The sequence below is a fragment of the Phyllopteryx taeniolatus genome, chromosome 11 (genome assembly GCF_024500385.1).
Source record: "Phyllopteryx taeniolatus isolate TA_2022b chromosome 11, UOR_Ptae_1.2, whole genome shotgun sequence".
In the NCBI taxonomy this organism is placed as follows: Eukaryota; Metazoa; Chordata; class Actinopteri; order Syngnathiformes; family Syngnathidae; genus Phyllopteryx; species Phyllopteryx taeniolatus.
In genome coordinates, this window is record NC_084512.1 from 17124059 (window position 1) to 17146169 (window position 22111).

Here is a 22111-nt window from a genome sequence, read left to right on the forward strand (position 1 = left end):
CTTACATTGTCAAACTAGGCTTTATTTTTTTTCTCAACCTCCTCGGATGACAACACAACGTAAAAAAAGCCAGAAATTAAAGTAAAGCTAACCGCAGCTGAGATTTGGATTGACTGGTTTAGATCTTGGGGACTTAAAAGGTGGGAAAACAGGAACTGTAGCAACATGGAGGAACTAGAACCAGGGAGCATTAACAACAATGGCAACAGATACAAGGAAGCAAGATATTCCCTGTCCATGGCGCTATTAAGAGAATTGTTCCAAGAATAATTTGTGACGAATTTGTTGTCTTGTGTCAGCCAAAAAATCTTCTGGTATTTAAAAAATGATCAGTCTAATTTGAAAAAAACACGTTTGGGGTGGAATGACGAAAGATTTTTTTGTAGTCGACTATAATGTGATGTTGAAAGTTGATTCAAAGTCGATTAAGCAATTATTATTTTTCTTATAGATATTTTCTTAGCACAGTACAGCGGTCCCCAACCTTTTTTACACCATGGCCCGGTTTCACTTCTCGCCACTACCCTTGTGAATGTTTTTAGACCAGCTGCGATCGATACAGCCAAGGTTAGCCAGGCTAAACCGCTGTTCTCAACCACCACCAGCTTACTTTTGTACTCCCTGAACTGGGCAGATGTATGAAGACCTTGTCGCCTTGTTGGCTGGACATTTGCTCCAGAGAGCGTAATATTCCGGCGATGGCAGCAGAAGGTTGAGAAAAGACAACAACAAGAACACATGATTAGCGATTAGCCGACTTCAAGCTTGAAACGTCGACTAATCAGTTCAACCCCTAATACACGTATATACTCCTAAGGTGTATTCCCCTCCAGTTGTTATTTAAACATTTTTTTTGTGAGTCTGTTCACAACGTAGCATGAGTACTTTTGGCATCAATGGCTAAGCTCTTTCTTTCTTACATGGCCTCCCCATCTTTCTCTCTCTCTCGTCCCAGGCATTACCACAGCATTGAGGTGTTCACACATTACGACCTGCTGACACTCAATGGCACCAGGGTTGCAGAGGGACATAAGGCCAGTTTCTGTCTGGAGGACACCTTTTGCCCCGACGGTAATGTTTGCCACCATTCACACGTCCCACGCCCCCGCTGCCCAAATCTGCACTTTCGCATTAGTAGCAAGAAAATAATACTGATATTTCAGCTGCAGCAGTGTGGAGTTTGACTTAGTGGTTAATGTATAAGATTGCTGCTGTGCTGGTGTTTGTTCACTCTCCATTTGCTTGTTATATCATGGATGAAAAAGCAACATTCATAACAAACTGTGATTCACAAAGTGGCATGAAGCATGAAGTTAACTTTGATGATGATGATGATGGGAATTGTATTGGATTTTGCTGTGTTTTAGGTGCTCAAAAGCGCTTTTCCTGTTACAACATGGGTGATCAGGGTATCTCTGTGGGTTGCTGGGATACATACCGGCACGATATTGACTGTCAGTGGGTTGATGTGACGGACGTGCGGCCTGGAGATTACATCTTTCAGGTCAGTACGCTTTTCCTACATGCTCTTGCAGCGCTGAAATGGTCCAAGCTTTGCATGATTTTAAAAAGCAAGTTCAACCACTGCATTTGATGCTCTATTCCAGAAAACTGTGAAGTCTAAAACTGTCGACGAGGGAAAGGTGCTCGAAGCAAACTTGGGACATAATTTTTTTAAAGTGACAAGTTTACACCCAATGATTCTCACAGGCTCAGGGCTTTCTCTTGGTTGTTTGCTGGTTATATACTGTACATCTATTTTCGTTGTTAACATCGCGACCTCCCAATCTAGCTCAACCATATTCTCTCTCTCTCTCTCTCTCTCTCTCTCTCTGTCATTACTTGAACCTCGGCTAGTCCATCAGGTCTGCGGTCACCAGAGTAAAACACATCAAGGACTTCAGCTCGTCATTATCCTCCATCTCGCTCGCACAGATTTACCCATCCCGCACATTTTACGCAGCCGTCTGCAGCTTGTCAATGGCCTCACATGTGGGAACTCTTGGGTGATTATTACTGCTATTCCTCTGAGACACTCACTCATTGTAATTACACTTGTCTGTTGGAGCAACATTTACTTAATTTACGTGTAATCAACACATCACACATGCGTTTGAGCGCTGACTAGATGTCTTTGGAGCACGCTAGTTACAATTATGAAGTTATATGTGTTCTATGTGGAGGAAATAAATGAAGGTAAGAGATAATTCACTCCTAAGAAGGACTCACAAAGTGACTACGCAAATTAGGCTGAATTGCCGTAGCATTTTGTATTTAACGTTGTTAAGTTGACATTTCTGACTTTTGAGTACAGATGCAACAGACCCTCCCTTCGAGCCACCCCGTGCTAATGAAACACAGCAATTACCCAAGTTAACGATTACCTCACTATTCGTGACGCTCCCTCTGCGCTCCCCCTCCCATTAGACAAGGCTAATTTGCCACCAAGGAATTCCTCCTGCTCAGTTTTTTTTTACTTTTATAGCCACTTTCTAACCAAGCAACACACTTTTTTTTGTTTTTTTTTTGTGAGGCAACACAAACTGTGTTAAAGCCTCTCACGCAAAGGTTAAAACACAAATTTACACGGAAAATTAAGTGGGAGTTGTTGAGTAAGGAGTCATTTTAAAACGTAAAAATATTGTCCAGACCCATCTTAAGACTACTTTTGGAGGTGTCTTTCTCTCAATATCTTGGTATTGTCTGTGACTCATACATAGATTTGTTCTCAAGACCAAGAACTGCAGGGTCAGCAGTGGTGGAGCTTGAGTCATCATCTACTGTCATACTTTTCAAACAATTCCTAGAGAAACAATTTGAAAACTATGAAAATATGTGCTGGTTTATGCATATTACATAATTTAGATTTTATACATTTCTACAAATGTTATCATACAAGCATTGAGGGTGGTCTTAGTCTCGGTTAGTGGTCTTGATTACAATCAAAGTACTGGTAGCTTACATGAAGTAAACCAATGCTGGTTGCTCATTGGGCAATCATATTCGTCATTGCAGAATTATTCTACCACACACATTGAGAAATAACAAAAATAAGTGCACTTGCTAATTTTTGCTAATCCTCTTCCTGTGCCTATTGGCTAAGCAATAACAGTATCTACTTTGCTGCAGCTGCCATCAGTCTTCTCTTGAATACCAAATTGCCTTTTTACCTTGGCCAACCGCAAGTACAGCCACATTCTTCTCCATTGTTGTTTGTTAGCGTGTTAATGGTGTGGTTTGTGCAGGATGACATAGTACTACAGAATTTGGAAGTGGAAAAACCACCTCAGTGAACGGTTTCGAAAATGACTTGAATCACTCAAATTCGTGTTAAGTGTCAGCATGTGCTACAACATCACAATCAAAACAACAATGGCAAACCACAGGACTGTTTATAATGTTCCTCCAGTAAAGTGTACAATTATGTCCAAAAGAGGCATATTTCTTATATACGTTTCTTTGCAAAACTATTTTCCTGGCATGCAAATCACAACATTCCATTCCACGTGAACTGGGATCTTTTTGACGACGCTGTCAGAAATTAAACCGAAATGAAAAACTTCTTCTTTGTAGTTTGCCGCCTTTCTGCCTGTAACTGTGTAACCAGTGTTTAAAGTGGGTGGTGCATTTTTACAGAACAGCTATTACAGTCAATGACTTGTTGCCATTATCACTTAAGAGAAAAGTCGTATCAGCAGTTAAAGAGCTGCGAAATAACAGAGTGTCTCTAAAGTGCATGGTGCAATAAGTTGCGAAAATAAGCTATAGTCGGAATAACTTGTAGCATTTTGATTGGAGTCTAAATCATGTTTTCTTACAGCAGAGTGTATGCAAGTTTGTTGTAAGCTACAGTAAGTTCTTGTCGATATGTGGCAGTACAACCACTTGGTGTGAACCACAACTGTAAAGTTACATGAGCTTTTCTCCTCATTTGGTTATTGTGTTTTTGCATAATGTGGAATGTCTTTATTTGGTGTTTAAAATGAATGGGATTTATCTCAAGAGTAAATATATACTGTTGGTATGCTCTGTTTTGTACAACAAAAAGTTAGCATCATTCCAAAGGTGATAGCAATCGTGCAAAAAAAAAAAACCAAAAAAAATTCTTATAGTATAATTGCCTAGGTCATTTTCGGAAAACAAGAAAAAACAACAAAATTAGAACAAACAAGGAGACGTTGCCTCGGTTCAACATTTAATGATTACCATGACCTGGATTACAGAATCTACACAGCTACAAGGAAAAAACAAAGCACAATGGTATTTTTTCTTCATATTGTGATGGTAAATTAAAAATGACTTCAGCAATTATGCTATTAGACTAATGAAATATTTGAGTTTATTGAGTGTGACATCTTTTGAAAATGGTTTGGATAATAAAGTTATTACTTCCTTGAGATACAATGATCCCTCATTTGACCACAACTCATTCTGTGAGGCTAGCCAAATTTGGAAGAATTAAACTAACCTTACAATTTATACCTTCACTCATTGCTCCTCCTTGTCAAACAGCCCTCTCCCCCCAAAAAACACAACAAAACAGAAGGTATCAAATGTGCCACACTTTTAAGAAAATATAAAATAAGAAATTTCTTCACAAAGATCTGAGAGTCCTAGTGTCAAGCCAATGACAATGGAACAAAACCAGGAAGTAGAACACAACCCGTGACCACTAAAAACATGGCTTAAAGGCAATTATCTCCAACTATCATGACACAAACGCTGAACAAAAGTACTTGGTCACCAACCCGGTCTAACTTCGCAGTAACTTCTCTTACCACTGTCGTCCTATCAGTAACTCTTTTTAAATTGAAACTTTGAGGTCAAAATCAGATCAACAACCAGACTAGACTGATGATGATTGCGTTTGTCTGTCAGGTGGAAGTCAACCCCTCGATGGACATGGCCGAGTCGGACTTCATGAACAACGTCATGCGGTGTCGCTGCAAGTACGACGGCCACAGAGCTTTTATGTACGGATGTCATGCAGGTATGCACCGAGGGTCCTCCACCTTTCCCCACCACGCCCGCCCGCCCAGCTCTGTCACTTCTGACCATCTTTTCCCTCTTCAAGGAGACGCATACAGTGCAGAGACCGAAGACCTATTCGAGCACCAGAGGCAAATAACAAACAACTTTGTGTAGAGAATTCTGACACAAAAGCCTTCTGGACGCTCCTCGAAGTGGGCAGAGGCTGGTGGCTCCAAGGCCCTCGGGAAGCTTAGCACCCACAACAACAAAGAACAGCAATTTGCTTGGCAGCGGATCAAATGTCACACAAATGAGACTCAACTAGACCGGCCAACGACAACAGCGGCACACGCAGCTTTTGGCGAGCATTACTCTAGTTAAGTATGTTAATACCACATACTCATTTATTTAAAAAAAAAAAAAAAAGGTCAATGTGGACTACTACGATGTTTCAAAACATAAAAACACATGGAATATTATTGAATCTCTCGTTAAGACAGTGGAGGAGTACTTGGTAAAGCTTATACCAATCTGATATTTATATAAAATTGTTGTTCTTTCAGCTGCAAATCAATCAGGAGGCATTGTAGAAACACTTATTGGATCAGCTGTTCTTATGAAAAAGTGCTTTGGAATTTTAGGTCAATATAACAAACCATGCTGGACTGTCCAACTTATTTTTTTATTTTATTATTTTACAGTGAATTAGGTCATTTCTGATTTATTTCCTTGGCTATTACAAAAACAATTGTTATAATCTCAACCATGTGACAAGATTTAGTAATAGGTTTATGTAACAAAGCACTTTATCTTTTTTACAACGGTATTCTTGGAATCTTCAATTAGCTATCGACCTATTCAGAATATACAGTATATGCTTTATAGTTTTTTATTTTTATTTTAAACATTTATTACAGTGAAATATAAGGTTGGTGTTTTCATATGCACATGTACTATTTATACTGATATTTAATTTATTCATAGGGTTCACACAACATATTCAATAAGAGGTTTGTTGTCTAGAGTTGTTCTTTTTCCATTTTTCCTTTCCATCGTAGCTTGGGGACATTTTACAAGATACAGATGAATTATTCTATTTTCAATGTGGTTATTAAAATGCAACTGTAAGGATTTTCTCTCCCAGATTTTTGGATGGGAGGGAACACCAGTGTGACAACCACATGTTGGTGGCAGGCATGCCAGCAGGCTTTGAGAGTATATATAAATATATGTTAAAAAAAAAAAAAAAGAAGCCTTTTAATTATGTCTGTTTGGGTTAGTTTTAAGGTTAGGGTTAAGACTATATAGTGTGTACTTTTATGCACACTGGAACCGCTGCCTATAGAATTATAGAAAGACTGCTTTTTTGTAAATGTCTCATGCAAGACAACAAGCTGAAAGATTTGATTTAGAGGGAGATGATTAAGTTTTTAGAAATATACTGGCAGATATACACTTTTTATTACCAGAGTAGCCTTTTCGAAGGCAGGCCACAAACTGACACTGATACTCACCAATAAGAGAATAACATGCTTTCCTGAGAGACAAACATTGACATGGTCAACAGGTTTCTTATTTTTGTGAACATCTGCCGAGCTAAACCATCACTAAACTCACTTTCCGTTTTTGCTGATCTTTTATTAGGGATACACTGAAAAAAAAAAAGTTTTAATTTTACAATTGTTTTTAAAAATCCTAGTAATATGAGAAAAGACAATTTTGTGAGGAAAGTTATTTTTTCAAGAAAAAAAAAAAGTAAATTGTAAGAAAATAAAATTTATTTCTTGGGATAAAGGTGAAATTTTACAAAAGATACTACAATGAGAATCGAACAGTAATATTAGTCAAGTTTTTATAAAACCGTTATTTTACAAGGAGAAAGTCCTAATATTTGAAGAAAAAAAAGAATAATTTTACAAGAGTAGTCATGTCATTTAAGAGAATATAATCTGTTTCTGTTAATCTGTTTTACAAAACAAGTCATAGTTTTTAGAAAATTCAGTCGTAAGACTATGAGGGGAAAAATTTTATTGATTTTCCAAGACTATAGTAACAATATTATGAGAGCATTTTTCTCGACTAAAGATGCAATTTTGCGAGGAAAAAAGATAAAAATTGCAACATTGTGAGAAAAAGTCAAAATTATACAAGAAAAATCATTACAAAATTAAGTTTAAAATTTTTTTATTTATATAAAAAGGTGTAATATGAGGCGGCACGGTGATCGACTGGTGAGAGCATTTGCCTCACAGTTCTGAGGACCGGGGTTCAAATCCCGCCCCGCCTGTGTGGAGTTTGCATGTTCTCCCCGTGCCTGCGTGGGTTTTCTCTGGGCACTCCGGTTTCCTCCCACATCCCAAAAACGTATGTTAACTGCAGACGCTAAATTGCCTGTCGGCATGAATGCGAGTGAGAATTGTTATTTGTTTATATGTGCCCTGTGATTGGCTGGCAACCGGTTCAGGGTGTACCCCGCCTCCTGCCCGATGATAGATGGGATTGGCTCCAACACTCCCGCAACCCTTGTGAGGATAAGCGGCTCAGAAAATGAATGGATGGTGTAATATGAGAAAAGTCATCATTTTACAGAACAAAATTTTTTTTTTAAAGAAAAAAGACACTATTATGAAAATAAAATTGGTTGCTGCTTTCAGATTGTCATGTTTAGGTTCATGACATGACATTCACACATTAAAACTACTGACTTTTTTTCTTGAAAATACACAACTCATTTCTTGTAATGCTTCAATATTTTTGTTCGTTTCAGCGTGGCCCTAATACCAGTTTTTACTCTTAAGCCTTAACAGTCATTCAACTGCGTTTTATTTGCATAATAGAATGTTTTTGTTGTGTTTAGCTTATTGCATATTAACCGTGGAACTTGTTCTAAGCAATATTTTCACGAGGAAATTGTATGACATAAAAATCCATTGTCAAACTACAAATAGAACAAAGATATAAACAAAACACGTATTCTCATTCCAATACTTTTCATACAAAATCCTACTAATTTCTTACAAAAGCTGGCTTTATTAGGACTCATACTATAAACTGAACTAATTTACTTTTGGTCAATTTAATTTTGTATTAGTTTTCTAAAATAGCCTTTAATTTGCTTGCATTTCAAAATCAACAGCATTACACCAAATATAAAAAAAATAGCAGACTTGAAAGGAGTGTTGGCTGTCGCTTTGCGGTTATGTACAATTGCCATGTTTATAGTCTATGTGTTATTTAAAATTGTATGCAGTTCCGTAGAGACCGTGGGTTAATGTTCTCCATATTACTCTATGTGCCCCTCCTATAATTGTAGCATGCCTATGGCCAGTGAGAGTGTGAGCCACACGGTGCTTCTTTATAATCTTATTCATCGAAAGCTGAGCTCTCAGGGACTTAGACCTCATTTAACATGTGTCCATGTGGTTGGTTGCTTTTTGCTGTGATGCACACACACACAATTCTCCCCATCTGTACCCTGCCTTTTATTTCTCTGGTACAAATGTATGGAAGTGATCATTGCCATTGTGCTTGAAAAAAATGGGGGATTAATGTGGAAAAACACTGGCTGAGTCATTTCAAATCATGACTGTGAATCAATAAAATTTCATTGTCACACACTAAGTTGCCATCTGCTTCCTGCCTCCTTCCTTCCATATTTGTTCACAATACACTTAAAAGGTTTGGGAAAAAAACAGATGTACAATTATGAGAATAAGACAATCATTATATTTTACAAGAAGTTTTACAAGAATAGAATTTTGTGAAAAGGAAATCTAACAAATATAAACTTAGTCATAACATTGGGAGGAAAAAGTTATTTTACAAAAATAGACTGATAAATGTTGCAAAAAAAAAGTCATCATTAAAAAAATACATAACATAATTTCACGAGAATAAAGTTGTCATGAGAAAATTCATGAAATTAGGTGTATTAAGAACATTAAGAAAAATCTTTTATATCACCCTTCAGTACTGACTGAGGCTGGAAAGAAGAGTCTATTTTACTATGGTCCGTGGTCCTGGAATGACCTTCAAACTAAACTTGATCTCCACTCCATCTCTCTAGCCAGTTTCAAACTAAAGATAGCAGCAATCTGTACCACTAACTACTCTTGCCATGTGCAATTTCAAGATTTTTTACACAGTTTTGATGTTTTACTGGTTTTGTGTGTTGTTTATATTTTATAAATTTGTACTTATTTGTTGTGTGGATAGTTGATATGATTTTGTCTAATTTTGTTGTATGTGATTGGACTTGTTTAACTTACTGCCTTCTTGGCCAGGTCACCATTGCAAAAGAGATGTTCTGTCTCAACTTGTCTTTTACCAGATTAAATATAAGTTAAATAAAAACATTTGACTAAACGAAAAAAAACAGTAATATTTCAAGAAAATCTTGTAATCTTACAACAGTCAAAAACAGCAATTTATGAGAATAGTATGAGGAAAAAAATAAAAATAAAATGGTAATTGTACAGGAATAATCATTATTTTGAGAAAAATAATATATATATGATAAAATATATCATTCTGTATACCCGCTTACATTGTCTGTTGCCACTCCATGGTTAGAGCACTGACAAATCTCCACTCACGCATGAAGCGCTGCGATTATGCATTGTCCTCTTCCGTACAGAGATCTCTGCATGCGAGACTGTCTTTGCACCACATTTAAAGGGAGTGAGAGGAGCCGCTTTGATTGGCGGCAAATGAAGTCGGCTGTAAAAACTCCCACAGTGGCGCCCACTTTTAGATCTGTTAGGCTGTGCAGGTCTACGAAATTACCAACACTGGTCTACTGTAACTCGCCCCGGGTGCACATTTGCACCAGGCGACGCGCAGGATTTACGCCATTTACAAAAATAGGGCGCATAGTTGCAATATTATAACAAAAGTGTTAATTCATTAATTAATTCAAGTGGGAAAGTTGTAAATATTATAAGAAAAGTCATAATTTTCCAAGAAAAGTCATAATTTTGCGAGAAAAATAATTATTATTATGAGAATAAAGTCACAATATGAGGGAAACAAATTAAGAATTATAAAGTCTGAGGAAAAAAAAGCTTAATTTTACAAGTCGGAATATCACAAGGCATTTTTTTGTGTTAAAATTAAAATGTAAAAATGTGTTAAATTACTAGAATTAAATCGGAATATGAGGAAAAAACTTAACTAAAAATTATGGTTTCTTTCTTCATAGCTTCCCAGTCATCCACGTCATGGTAATCGGCAAAGGTTAAATCGAGGCAACTGGACTCTTGTAGTTTGTTGAATTTTTTTTTTTTTTTTTCCTTGTTTTTCAAAAACATTCAAATATGACTTAGGCAACTGTGCTATTAGGCTAACAAAATGTCAAGATTAAAGTCGTCAGAGAATTAATGTGCATAAATACTGGTTGAGTCACTTTAAATCACCATGCATCCATCCATCATGAATGTGAATCAATAAAACTTCGTCTGCTCCCTGTTGATTCGTTCAGACTGCTTGTCTGTATAACTTTCTCCACATTGAACAAGACAAACGATGCTTTGTTGGGTAACATTTGTATACCACCTGCTGGCCGACTGACCAGAATGTGTTGTTTTAGACTCACAGAAGGATGACTGGAACTAAGTTACAAGCGCGCAGCCAAAAAGCCAAAGCCTTTCAAGCTGTTCGACTTGCTTTTGACTTCATCTTTTGCAAACAGCGCCTTCCCTTTCCCTTCCGAGACAACTAGCCAGACTATTTGAGTAACACAAACACACAGAGTCCTGGAAGTGATGACCAAACTCCAGCATATCAAACCAGGTAGAAAGTGTCCGTCTGGGAAGGAAATGTCATAGCAAAATGTTTGACTTGCTCTCAGTTGACAAGTCTGCCCAGAAATAACATAGAAGGTCTGTGAAGTGGTCGCTTGCCGACCGGGATAAAACAGCTGCTTGGTAAACAGGATGAAAGTGGAGCACCTGATTCGATGCATTTGCCTACCTTGGAACGAGCTAAACTTATCTCAGAACACAACTGTCTGGAACATGGAGAATAAAGTTTTGTAAGTTGTGGACATACGAATGAGTCACATCCACATTAGAACCAACCATTAAGGCCGGATTTACACAGTGGGGCCGAATGCCCGATGTCCATTTAGCTGTTGTAATTTACATAAACTTTCAATTGACCCAGTATATGCTATAATATCACTAATGTAGGTAAACAACAACATGCCGGTATAGAAATGAAAGTGATGACATCAGGTTTAGACAACATGAAAGTAAACAACAGCGTTGTGCAAGCTACTTTTAATTGCATGCAGTATTATTACTTCCTCTCTTATGAAAAGAACTAAATTACAATATTGTCTCTGAATAAAGTGAAGTAATGTGTTACCCCACGGCTGCTTTACTTCAACTCAAATTCCCACAACACTGAATTACATTGTCCATTTTAAGAGTCCAAATTATCCATAGGTTTGAATGTGAGCTTGAATGGTTGTTTGTCTGCATGGGCTCTGTGTCTGAATGGCAAGCAGTCAGACACTATACTTCACTATAGAAAATGGATGGATGGATATCATGGACAATGGCAGCAGGGTGGACTGGTGGTTAGAAAGTCTGCCCGACTGCGAGAGGTTCTGGTTTGGAATCTTGACTCGGACCCTCCTGTATGGAATTTGCTTGTTCTTCCCGTGAGGTAATTTTAGGTTAATTAAAGATTCTAAATTATCCGGGATAGACTCCAGCTCACCTGTTACCCTAATGAGGACAAGGCCTTTGCAAGATGGATGGATGAAGACAACAATGTCAAAACTACAACCAACCTTGCTCCTACCAGGTTGAAAGGGTACAGTGGTTCAGTCACCTGACTTCCGTGTAGGTATAAGTCTCAGTGATGCTGTGCATGTCATTATCTATGGTTGCCTGTTGTAGTGTGGTTATAATGAGTGACGTGTTTCTCGCCTAAGGATTCATCAATAGTTAAGTAAAAATCCAGCATGTGTCGCTACAATCAGACAGCAGCAAGGCGGGACTTAAACAGGAAGCCAGGCCATAGCGTAAAGGAGAACAACTGAGGACATGTAATCACACATTATTTAAAAAACCCAGCGGGAACCTTTTTGTAAGTGGACAAGGTCTGATCACCACAAGGTTAAAATTTGTAACCTATAAATGATTGACACAAACGTTGGCCATCTTTTTCCAAGTTAAAAAACAGAGTGTGAGAGTGACCAGTCCTGGGCGTAGAGTGAAGCCTCGCAATTCGTGGGGGATAGGGACTGAGCCCTGACTCCCCCTAAAAGGAGTTTGTAATTGCATTCCATGAGATTGTGACAAAGCACTTAAAACAAAGAAGATCAATAAACCACCAACAACACGCGTCTAGCATCTCCACAATCATGAACCCATGTTATGCACACGACTGCATGCAGTAGTGAAATTATTCAACTGAAGCAAACCAACTTCACATGAGGCTCATTGATACTATTAGACTAGCCTAAATAACACGCTAGCACAAACTGACATGGCATAACATATGGGCAAACAAATATGAGCACTAGTACTTCACACAAATGCTCATTAAATTTACCTTTTGGCATTTCCACACAATAATAAATATCAGGCTCATTATAACGGCAAGATAGACTACTTTTAGCAGCTGCATCGGGAGAAAAGTGGAAACTTTCAGTTTCACTTGACGGTGCACGAGGTGCATTCAAAGACCACTAACAAAACAGGACATCTCAAAATAACACTAGCAATGACTTACTGTAAACCTACCAACAAAATTGCACAAGACCTGAGAACAAAAACAACAAATAAACAAGATTTTCGGAGAATAACGGAGGATATTGTCCACCCAAAAATATTTTTGAATCAGTTAATTAGTGAATCCTGAACTGAATATGCAGGGGTTCACCATAGTCTGCCAATTCCCCACAGTCAGCTGGGATAACCAGTACATAATTGATGGATGAATGGCACTGTGTGGAAAATGAATCCATCCCAGCTGCATAAAAGACAGCCATGTGAACAACAATGACTTATTAAGAACACCCAATCCCGCATTAGGCTACGATGGAAACATGATTCAAAGTTTTCTTGTTTAGCAATAGTGTCACCACATTCCACCATTTTAACAAGTTCCTCATCTTTGTTGAGTTCACTGACTGCCACATTAGCCGAGACCATAATCACAACCCCGCCTACACATCATACAGTCCAGATCAGGGTTTATTGATCTAAAACTGTACCACTTGATACAAAGTGATCCAAGACAGAGGAATAATGAGCAACCAGCACTCATAAACACTTTGCTTCGATGAACCCTGTTTATCTTCCTGCTTGCAGCAAATGTTTTTATTTTGGAGGCCCCCTTGGTCAACCCCACCCTGACCTGCCCGATGGGGACCACAGAGAGCTCCACAATGGAGGGACTGTGTGCACGCTGTGAATGACAGACCTGTCCGTACAAGCTCCAAGGAACCTCCACCCTGTCATACAAACAACTGGCCTGCGTAGCACGTTTTTGCCGTCATCTCTTTCGGAGGCAGTGTTCCATGCTTGGTACGCCACACAGGCATTTCGGGGTGAAGGGGGTGGGGTGGGGCAGAGTTTGCGATTAAACAGATTGCTGCCTTCACTTTAAAGCCAACTAGCAACTTCCATCATTTCAGGTCCTCACATTCACTTCTATCCCGTTCAGGCTGATGAAGCGCTGATGGGATTGCTCGGCCGTTCGCCTGGTTTGCTTGTTTTCTATTTGCACGCTATGCGGGCCTGCTTCACGTATCAGAAGCCGGCCGGTTGAAGACGAATCAGGCGCAATACCCTGCAAACGTTAATATGTGGCGACGCATGTATTTGCATAAAGCTCTTAACCGAAAACAACATGAGGAGGCATATTTGCTCTGCATATCACGTAATGCTGAGTGAAGAACACATAGGGAGGCATGTTGTTAAGCCTTATACCAGTGGTGTCCAAACTATGGCCCCAGGCCCTTTGTGGCCTGCCGTCCATTTTGTAGCGACGTGTCATAATACTAAAATTAACAATTGACATGGCTCGTGTCATTTGCCTTTGTCGCTTGGGTGTGACGCTCCTGATTACTATTACTACTACTACTACGACTACAATTATTTCCAGTATTACTACTATTACTAAAAATATATTAGTTTTATATAGTACATTTCTAGATTTGGAAAAATGCAAAGAAACTATTTACAACTAAAATAGTTAACATTTCTACTCATAACACTACAATACTTGAGTCACAGCAGGAAATAGTGTGAATCGTGATTGCTCTACTTTCTGATCTGTGTAAGGTCTTGTTGAGCTTGTTTTGATTCTGAAGGTGGAGATGTGACTGTGATGCTTCTGAGATGGATCCTATTCTAGTGGATACAGCGGTGGTGGGCACCCCAAATTACTTACAAATCCTTGGCTTGGCTTTATCACCGAGCTGTCGTTTTAAATAAATACATAAATGATGGATTGGTTTTAGCATGTTCTTTCTTCTTTTCCTTTCGGCTTGTCTCGTTCGGGTTCACCACAGTGTGTCATTCTTTTCCATGTAAGCCTATCTCCTCGCTAACACCAACTGCCTTCATGTCTTCCCTCATGAAATCCATCAACCTTCTCTTTGGTATTCCTCTAGTTCTCTTGCCTGGCAGCTCCATCTTCATCACCCTCCTACCAATATACTCACTATCTGCTCTGGATGTGTCCAAACCATCGAAGTCTGCTCTCTCTCGCTTTGTCTCCAAAACATCTAACCTCTGCTGTCACTCTGATGAGCTCATTTCTAATTTTATCCAACCTGGTCACTCCGAGAGCGAACCTCAACATCTTCATTTCCGCCACCTCCAGCTCTTCTTCCTGTTGTCTCTTCAGTGCCACTGTCTCTAATCCATACATCATGGCTGGCCTCACCACTGTTGTTTAAACTTTGCCCTTCATCCTAGCAGAGACTCTTCTGTCACATAACACACCTGACACCTTCCTCCACCCGTTCCAACCTGCTTGGACCCGTTTCTTCACTTCCTTACCACACTCACCATTGCTTTGGACTGTTGACCCCAAGGATTTAAAGTCCTAAGCCCTTGCTATCTCTTCTCCCTGTAGCCTCACCCTTCCCCCTCCACCCCTCTCATTCATGCACATATATTATGTCTTACTTCGGCTAATCTTCATTCCTCTCCTTTCCAGTGCATAGCTACATCTTTCTAATTGTTCCTCCACCCGCTCCCTGCTTTCACTGCAGATCACAATGTCATCTGCAAACATCATGGTCCACGGGGATTCCAGTCTAACCTCAGCCTATCCATCACCACTGCAAACAGGAAAGGGCTCAGGGCTGATCCCTGATGCAGTCCCACCGCCACCTTAAACTCCTCTGTCACACCTATAGCACACCTCACCACTGTTCTGGTGCCCTCGTATATGTCCTGTATTATTCTAACATACTTCTCTGTCACTCCAGACTTCCGCAGGCAGTACCACAGTTCCTCTCTGGGTACTCTGTCATACGCTTTCTCTAGATCCACAAAGACACAATGTAGCACTGTCTGACCTTCTCTGTAGTTTTCTATCAACAACCTCAATGCAAATAATGCATCTGTGGTACTCTTTCTAGGCATGAAACCATACTGTCACTCGCAAATACTCACTTCTGTCCTAAGCCTAGCCTCTACTACTCTTTACCATAACTACATCGTGTGGCTCATCAGCTTTATTCCTCTATAGTTCTCACAGCTCTGACATCACCCTTGTTCTTAAAATAGCCCTATAGGGCTCCATTTATTGGTTTTAGCATGTTACTGTCATTAAATTAATGCCCTTGCACCCTTCAAGTTTTCTGTATGCAGCCCTTAGAAGAAAACGTTTGACCACCCATGCCTTAAACAGTATAGCAGTGATGGCAAAACGATGGATTGTGGGCCATATATTGTGTGACAGTTGACCATGCAATTATAAAAATGGAAAAAAAAAAACCTTGAAAGAATCTTTAAAAAAAATCCTCAGAACATTCATAAACTTACTTTTAATTGTTTATGTGGGGTACACACATTGAAATTTGGGATAAATGTGAGTCTTTTTCCTCTCTTCAGGTCAAAGTCAGCAAAGGCCTCTCTAAAAGATTATCCTGAGCAATTATCCTGTGGTGTGGGGTGTGAGTGATTTTTCCCTCCTAGATTTCCCCCCTCTTGTCAATTTTCCAGCACTCTGGATGCCCTGTGGCACTGTGCTGTCTCTTACAGGTGAGTCTTGGTACTACGACAGCCATCTGGTGTTCTAGAGTACACTACTCTCTATGGGCCTGAGTTACTGGACTAAGATCTTAAATAGTGAGCGTTAAAATGCATGCGTGTTCACTAACAGACTGCATGTACTGATGGTGGGCATGTTACATATAATTTACTATAAGTGCATTCTTTTACTAAGAGCCCAAATAGCGTGTGCTAAATTGCGTGTTCGCTCACTTGAACCGATTGCATGTGCTCCTTGCAACAGGTGTTAAAGTTGTGGAGACCTTGTATTTAAAAGAGGATTTTGTTCTTTTGGTAGCTCTGTCTGATGGTTTTCACCATTCAAAATTTAAGAGGGATCCACATGCTCAAAATGAAGTTAAAAGTGATGGAAGTGGAAGTATTAGTGATAGAGAATCTATTATGAAATAAAAATTAATCAATTGCTACGATAATTTAGGGGAAGCCAGCAACCGCATAAAGTCAATGTTTTGTTAAGTCTAACTCGCCCAGAGTGTGTGGCAATTGAATGTACAGTTATGTGCCCATTGAGTCTATCATTGTGTGTAAATCTTGGGACCACACACCTGGAGAACTGCTGTGGGAGAGGCCAGTATCTTTTGTCACAGTTCGCTGAAATGACCCAGATGGACTGAAATGTAGAGTTGAAAGGAGTTTTGTCATAGGTTATATGGCATGACTCCTTCTTGTGACTGGCTCCCTTAGTTCATTAAGGAAGCTCCAAAATTGCATTACTGAATGGACGATATGTCACAGTAAAATTTGTTGGTATTTCAAAAATGTTGACATGCATTGAAAACTCTCTGGTGCCTCTTGCCTTGCTTAAGCAAAATCAGCCAGAGCAATTGCTGATTTTTCTTCGTCATGTGTGGGGTCTTGGTTCAGATGTTGAAAATCGGTATGTGTGCCACACTTTAGGTTGCTGGGAAGATTAGGGTATTGTTAGGTGTGTCGGTAAGGGATTTGTGTGTTCATTTAGGACTTAAGGGTTATGGTTAGCGTAGCATAAGGTTAAATGGTGTGAGCGTCAAGGGTTAGAAGTAGCGGTCTGGGTTGTGGTTAGGTTTTAGGGGTTAAGTTAGGTTTTAAGGTTAGTTCAGCATTAGGTCAGGGTTAGGGTTTACGTTGATCAGAAAAGGGTTCCCTATCCCTGCCTTATAGGATCTGTGCATTATTTGCCTGTAAAAGAAAGTACCTTTGTTGGTGTGCCTGTGGTACCCACCAAGCCCCAGAAACAAGGTTCCCTGCAAACAGCTTTGTCAGAGCATACACATGGGCTGCCCAGTCTCTGTACTGCACCCTGCCAATTACTGCTATATATACCAGCCCAAATAAGAGTCACGAACCGGCGTGATTACAGGGTGGAGCAGCAGCAAAGTGGTAGAGAAAGAGGGGGACAGAAAAAAGTGAGCAGAGAAAGACATGGAGAAAGATGGAGGCGAGAATACAAAATAAGAAGAGACAGTAGACAATGAGCACGACAAGAGGAAGTGACGGAATTGTGCAGTAAATTGTATCATGTTTCATAAATCACAGTGTGTTTGCAGGTTGTCCTTTGAGCACAAATAGTTTATTTTTAGAGAAAGTGAAGAGGAGCATGATTCAATTAGAGAGCTGAGAGCACGCATGGGTGACATTTTTTAGAAAGTCCCCATGGTAATGACCTTTGTCTATGTGTTTGGTCAAGAAATTAGACAGGAGAAAGAGTTTTGGTGACAGAACAGAGTGGTTGGTTCAGTCGCATTAAGATGTGCTGCCCTCTTCTGGAAGTTAGGAGAACTAGATAAATGTAGTGTCATTTATATACCAGCATGTGGACATGTATTGGGCAGAGCAATTAAATTGATTGAATTGTTTTTAAATGCAATGTTTGGCTTCACATTATCTGCATAGTGTATTTACAGCAGTTGAGTAGTGTTACTGGAGGTTAGGATTAGATTTCTGGCTTCGTGTACAGTTAAGATTTAGGGTTTATGTTAGCATTAGGTTAGGGCGTACAGCACGGACTCGGGCATGGTAAGTTTGGGGTTCATGGTCGAAAATGTAGCATGTCCATATCTTTAAGACAAACACCCACATTCTTAATCTTGCCACTTCCCCTTTCTGTCAGTCATCCCTGAGTTCTCATCTCCCCAAGAAGAGACAGCCCACTCCCATGGAAGGATTTATAACACAGGAAGTCATGTCACTGCAGAAGTCCCTTCATGTGATGCATTGAGTTGCTGGCTTTAATCGTCACCAGAACTCGGGCCCTAGTGATGAGCCTTGTACTAAACTGATCTATCCTGACACTGTGGGAAAAATAGGATGTCCGCTCTGGATCTACTCGCCATTCCTACTGAGGGTGGTGAGAAAAAAGAAAAGAAAAAAGGACCACATTAACCAATAGAGCACTTTCTATTGTACGGGGTGCGAGGGGGTGGGGGGAGCACGCTCCACCTCACTCCAGCGGCTTGCATAATTGGAAGCATCTTGGCAAGAAGATAGCATATCAATGGGCTTGTACTCCAAGGGCATGCCGATAAGAAAAGGCTGCTTGGCTCAACATGTCCAGGATATGGTCACTGGTTCTTCGTAACAGCACAGCAGAATGGCTGTTGACTCACATACAAATAACAACTAAAGCTTATAACTTACAGCACTTGCGGAGTCTTGGAGGATGCTACACTTGTTTTCTTATAAGGCCAAGATACATTTTGGGAATCTTTATCTCCTGCTTGGATTAACAAGTAACAGAAAGTCACCAGTAGGTTACCTTGTTATCATGAAGTACAATAGATAGAGCCACTATAAGAAATTGATTTTTTTAAGTATGCATGTAACAATAAACAAGAACACAGGGACATGTCTTACACACTAGGCTAAATTATTTACATACTGTATCTTAATATGATAAATTATATTCGCTAAGAAAAAAAATAATTGCTGAATTTCCATCAATTCAATTTTTATAGCACTTGTTCTCATTCCGGTTGTGGGTGAGCTGGAGGCTATCCTGGCTGACTTTGGGTGGTAAGTGGGCTACATCCTGGACTGGTGAGTTGACTGATATAAATATATATTTGAATTATTTTAGCCCATTATGAAAAGATGGGGATTTAATAGATCACATTTCTCATTATGTAATCTATGTGTGGAGTTTGGATTTTCAACAATGAGGAATAACTGGAAAAAAAATACAGAATACAAATTCCTTAAAAAAAATCATCACCCTTTAAAGCAAAACCATAATGGAAATATTCCAAATTAACACAGATGTCATTATCCACTGTAACAAAAATTATTGTTTAAAATTCTTATGAGTTCTAAAATGGTTTGTAATGTCTATTATTTCATGTTCCTGTACATCCACATGAAGAAAGCCTCCTTTTCGCCTTTGTACGACTTGAGCGTGATTGTGTAAGCAGGAACTATCAACCCCCTCACACACTCCAAACAAGCTCCTGTGTTTTACGCACTAGTGCACTTCCCTTATTATTTAACACGCAATAAAATGGTCACATGTTGCACTGCACTGTGTCATATCTAGATTGTAGTGAGGTTCCAGTTCTTCTCTTGGTGTTTTTGACTTGAGATGAAACAAAGCATGCGCTAATGTTGGGCCCACACTAGCACTAAATATCTGAATCGTGAAAGTGTGCCATCGTGCTTACTGAAGAGAAATACCAGAGATGTGCGTGATTCTTGCCAAAAGGTGTGCATCAACCAAACAGCTGTGTGTTTGTGAACAGACTGTAAAAGTGTGTTTATTGTCATGAGCATTCTTTCATGCAGTGCACAGCATTTGACACTTTGACATTTAATGCATCACATTAAGCAGTGCACACACCTTTAGTGATACACTGGAGCAGGGGGAATTGGACCTGGGTTCCTTGTTCACAGGCCACATTCTTAACCATTCTTCAGCCTATGAAATCCAGCCGATATAAAAAGTCTACACACCCCTGTTCAAATGCCAGATTTTTGTCATGTAAAAAAAATGAAACCTTTACAAAACCTTTTTTCACCATTAATTTGACCTATAATCTGTATAACTCAAACTTTAAAAAAAATAAAAATAAATCTTGACGAGAGGGTAAGTAAAAATAAACAACTGATATAATGTGGTTGCATATATTCCCATGTGTTAGGGAGATTTTGCTATTGTCCGATGAAACCAAGTTTGAACTTTTTGACCACAATTCCAAAAGGTACACAGCACTGCTACAGCACCATAACTACAGTCGAGCATGGCGGTGGCAGCATCATACTTTGGGGCTGGAACTGTGGCACCTTAATCAAGGTGGAGGGAATTATGAACAGTTCTAAATAGTAGTCAGTTTTAGCACAAAACCTTCAGGCTTTTCTCTAAAAACAACAACAACAACAACAAACAGTCAGGAAAAGCCTGCTAGAACAGCCGAACGTTTTTAGGGGGGTTAATCAGAGGCACCTTAAATGGTGGCAGGTGTGTGCTGACTCCCATTGAACATGAGTTTGAATCCCATTGATTGCTTAATACCGATTCTGTTTATTTGTATTTTCCCTCTCGAAAAGATAACACAAAAATAATTCAGATTATAGGGCACATTAATGGTGGAAAAGGTTTTGAAATTATTTATCTAACTCATTTTTTTATTTTTTTTTAATATCACCAAAAACCTGCCATTTGAACAGGGGCGTCTAGACTTTTTATATCCACTGTCGTCTTTTATCGTGCAGTGGACCTCTTTAAAGTCCCTGAGGTCGTACAATTCGGAATTTGACCAAAAAGCAAAAGCCATCGCCTCAGTACAGGGATCATCAGAGCATTAACATCAAGCGTCACCATATGCATTTCAAGTTCATCTCTTCAAAATTAAGGTGGTGTTTTATTTTTTCTTTTATTTAAAATATCTTACTATTAACAGTGGTTAACTTCGTTTTACACTTGACCATTGTGACCATTAAAAACGTCAGAAAAATGAACCGCGGATCACCTTTGCATTATACCTTTATCATCTGTTGAGTCAAGACTGAGCCTATCATTATATTGTATTGTACTGGTTCTTTATATTTCTGCTATTGTAGTTGACATTAAATTTTCTAGTGTGTTTGCTCTGAGGCCTTTTGTTTTTCATTATTCATCCACTGTCGCCTGAAACTTAGCAGCCTTACAGTATTTGTATAGGCAAAAGTTCACATTCAAGCAGTAGCTCCCTATGGCCTCTATAACTATTTGTATTCGTATTCTTTTTTTTATAACTATGCATTCCACTAATCATCATAATTAGAGATATACAGTAGACTCAGTAATTAGTGTAGAGACGACGCCTTTTCTTTAATGGATGCTTAAACAAAGATTTCAGATAAGTTTGAGAAAAAATAGTATATGGCCTCAGAAGGGATGGGTTGGGAGTTCAGTAATTAATACAGAGTGCAGTAAGAGATGGAGCCTGGCTCTTCCTACCTCTGCATCCCCCTTACATCCTTCCACATTATTTATATGCGCTGTCACGCCATTGTTGTGATTATGGATGTCACGCGCCTGTACAGCGCTCCTCGATCAATGGGCCTGAAATTAAAGCAAAAAATGAATTTCCGCAGTGTCGGCCACATGAGCGCCTGTGCAGAAATTACCTTGCCGGGGGAAAGGCTGATTACCTGAGGAGGGAACAACAGGAATATACGAGGAAGGATGGGTGCAGCAGTAGTTAGGGGTTGACTAGCCAACTGTGAGATGACATTTTAAACAAGTTGCTGCTCACTTAACTCGACAGAAGCCTTATGGAGTCAATGAAGAAGATTTGGGCCTATTATCTAATATCTTGCAACACCCATTGACTCAGACCAGTTTAGTAGATGATCTGAGTTATATATGAGGGGCTGATGGTATGAAACAGTACTCATTACTCCCGTCAACAGATGAGGTGATAAGC

At 39.3% G+C, this 22111-nt stretch overlaps 1 protein-coding gene across 2 annotated transcripts in view; it reads left to right on the forward strand.

Moving 5' to 3' along the window:
- The window catches only part of loxl4 (lysyl oxidase-like 4), a 34631-nt gene extending 26047 nt beyond the window's left edge, over positions 1-8584 (forward strand). The window contains exons 12-16 of one of the 2 annotated variants that reach the window (XR_009790891.1): positions 956-1071; positions 1368-1504; positions 1858-2006; positions 4879-4990; positions 5075-8584. Coding sequence is in view for 1 of the 2 variants with exons in the window: in XM_061790620.1 (XP_061646604.1) it covers positions 956-1071; positions 1368-1504; positions 4879-4990; positions 5075-5145 (436 nt within the window). In the remaining variant the exon portion in view is untranslated. The remainder of the gene's footprint in view (positions 1-955; positions 1072-1367; positions 1505-1857; positions 2007-4878; positions 4991-5074) is intronic. The other variant, XM_061790620.1, reaches the window with a different exon arrangement.
- The last annotated feature ends 13527 nt before the right edge of the window (positions 8585-22111 follow it).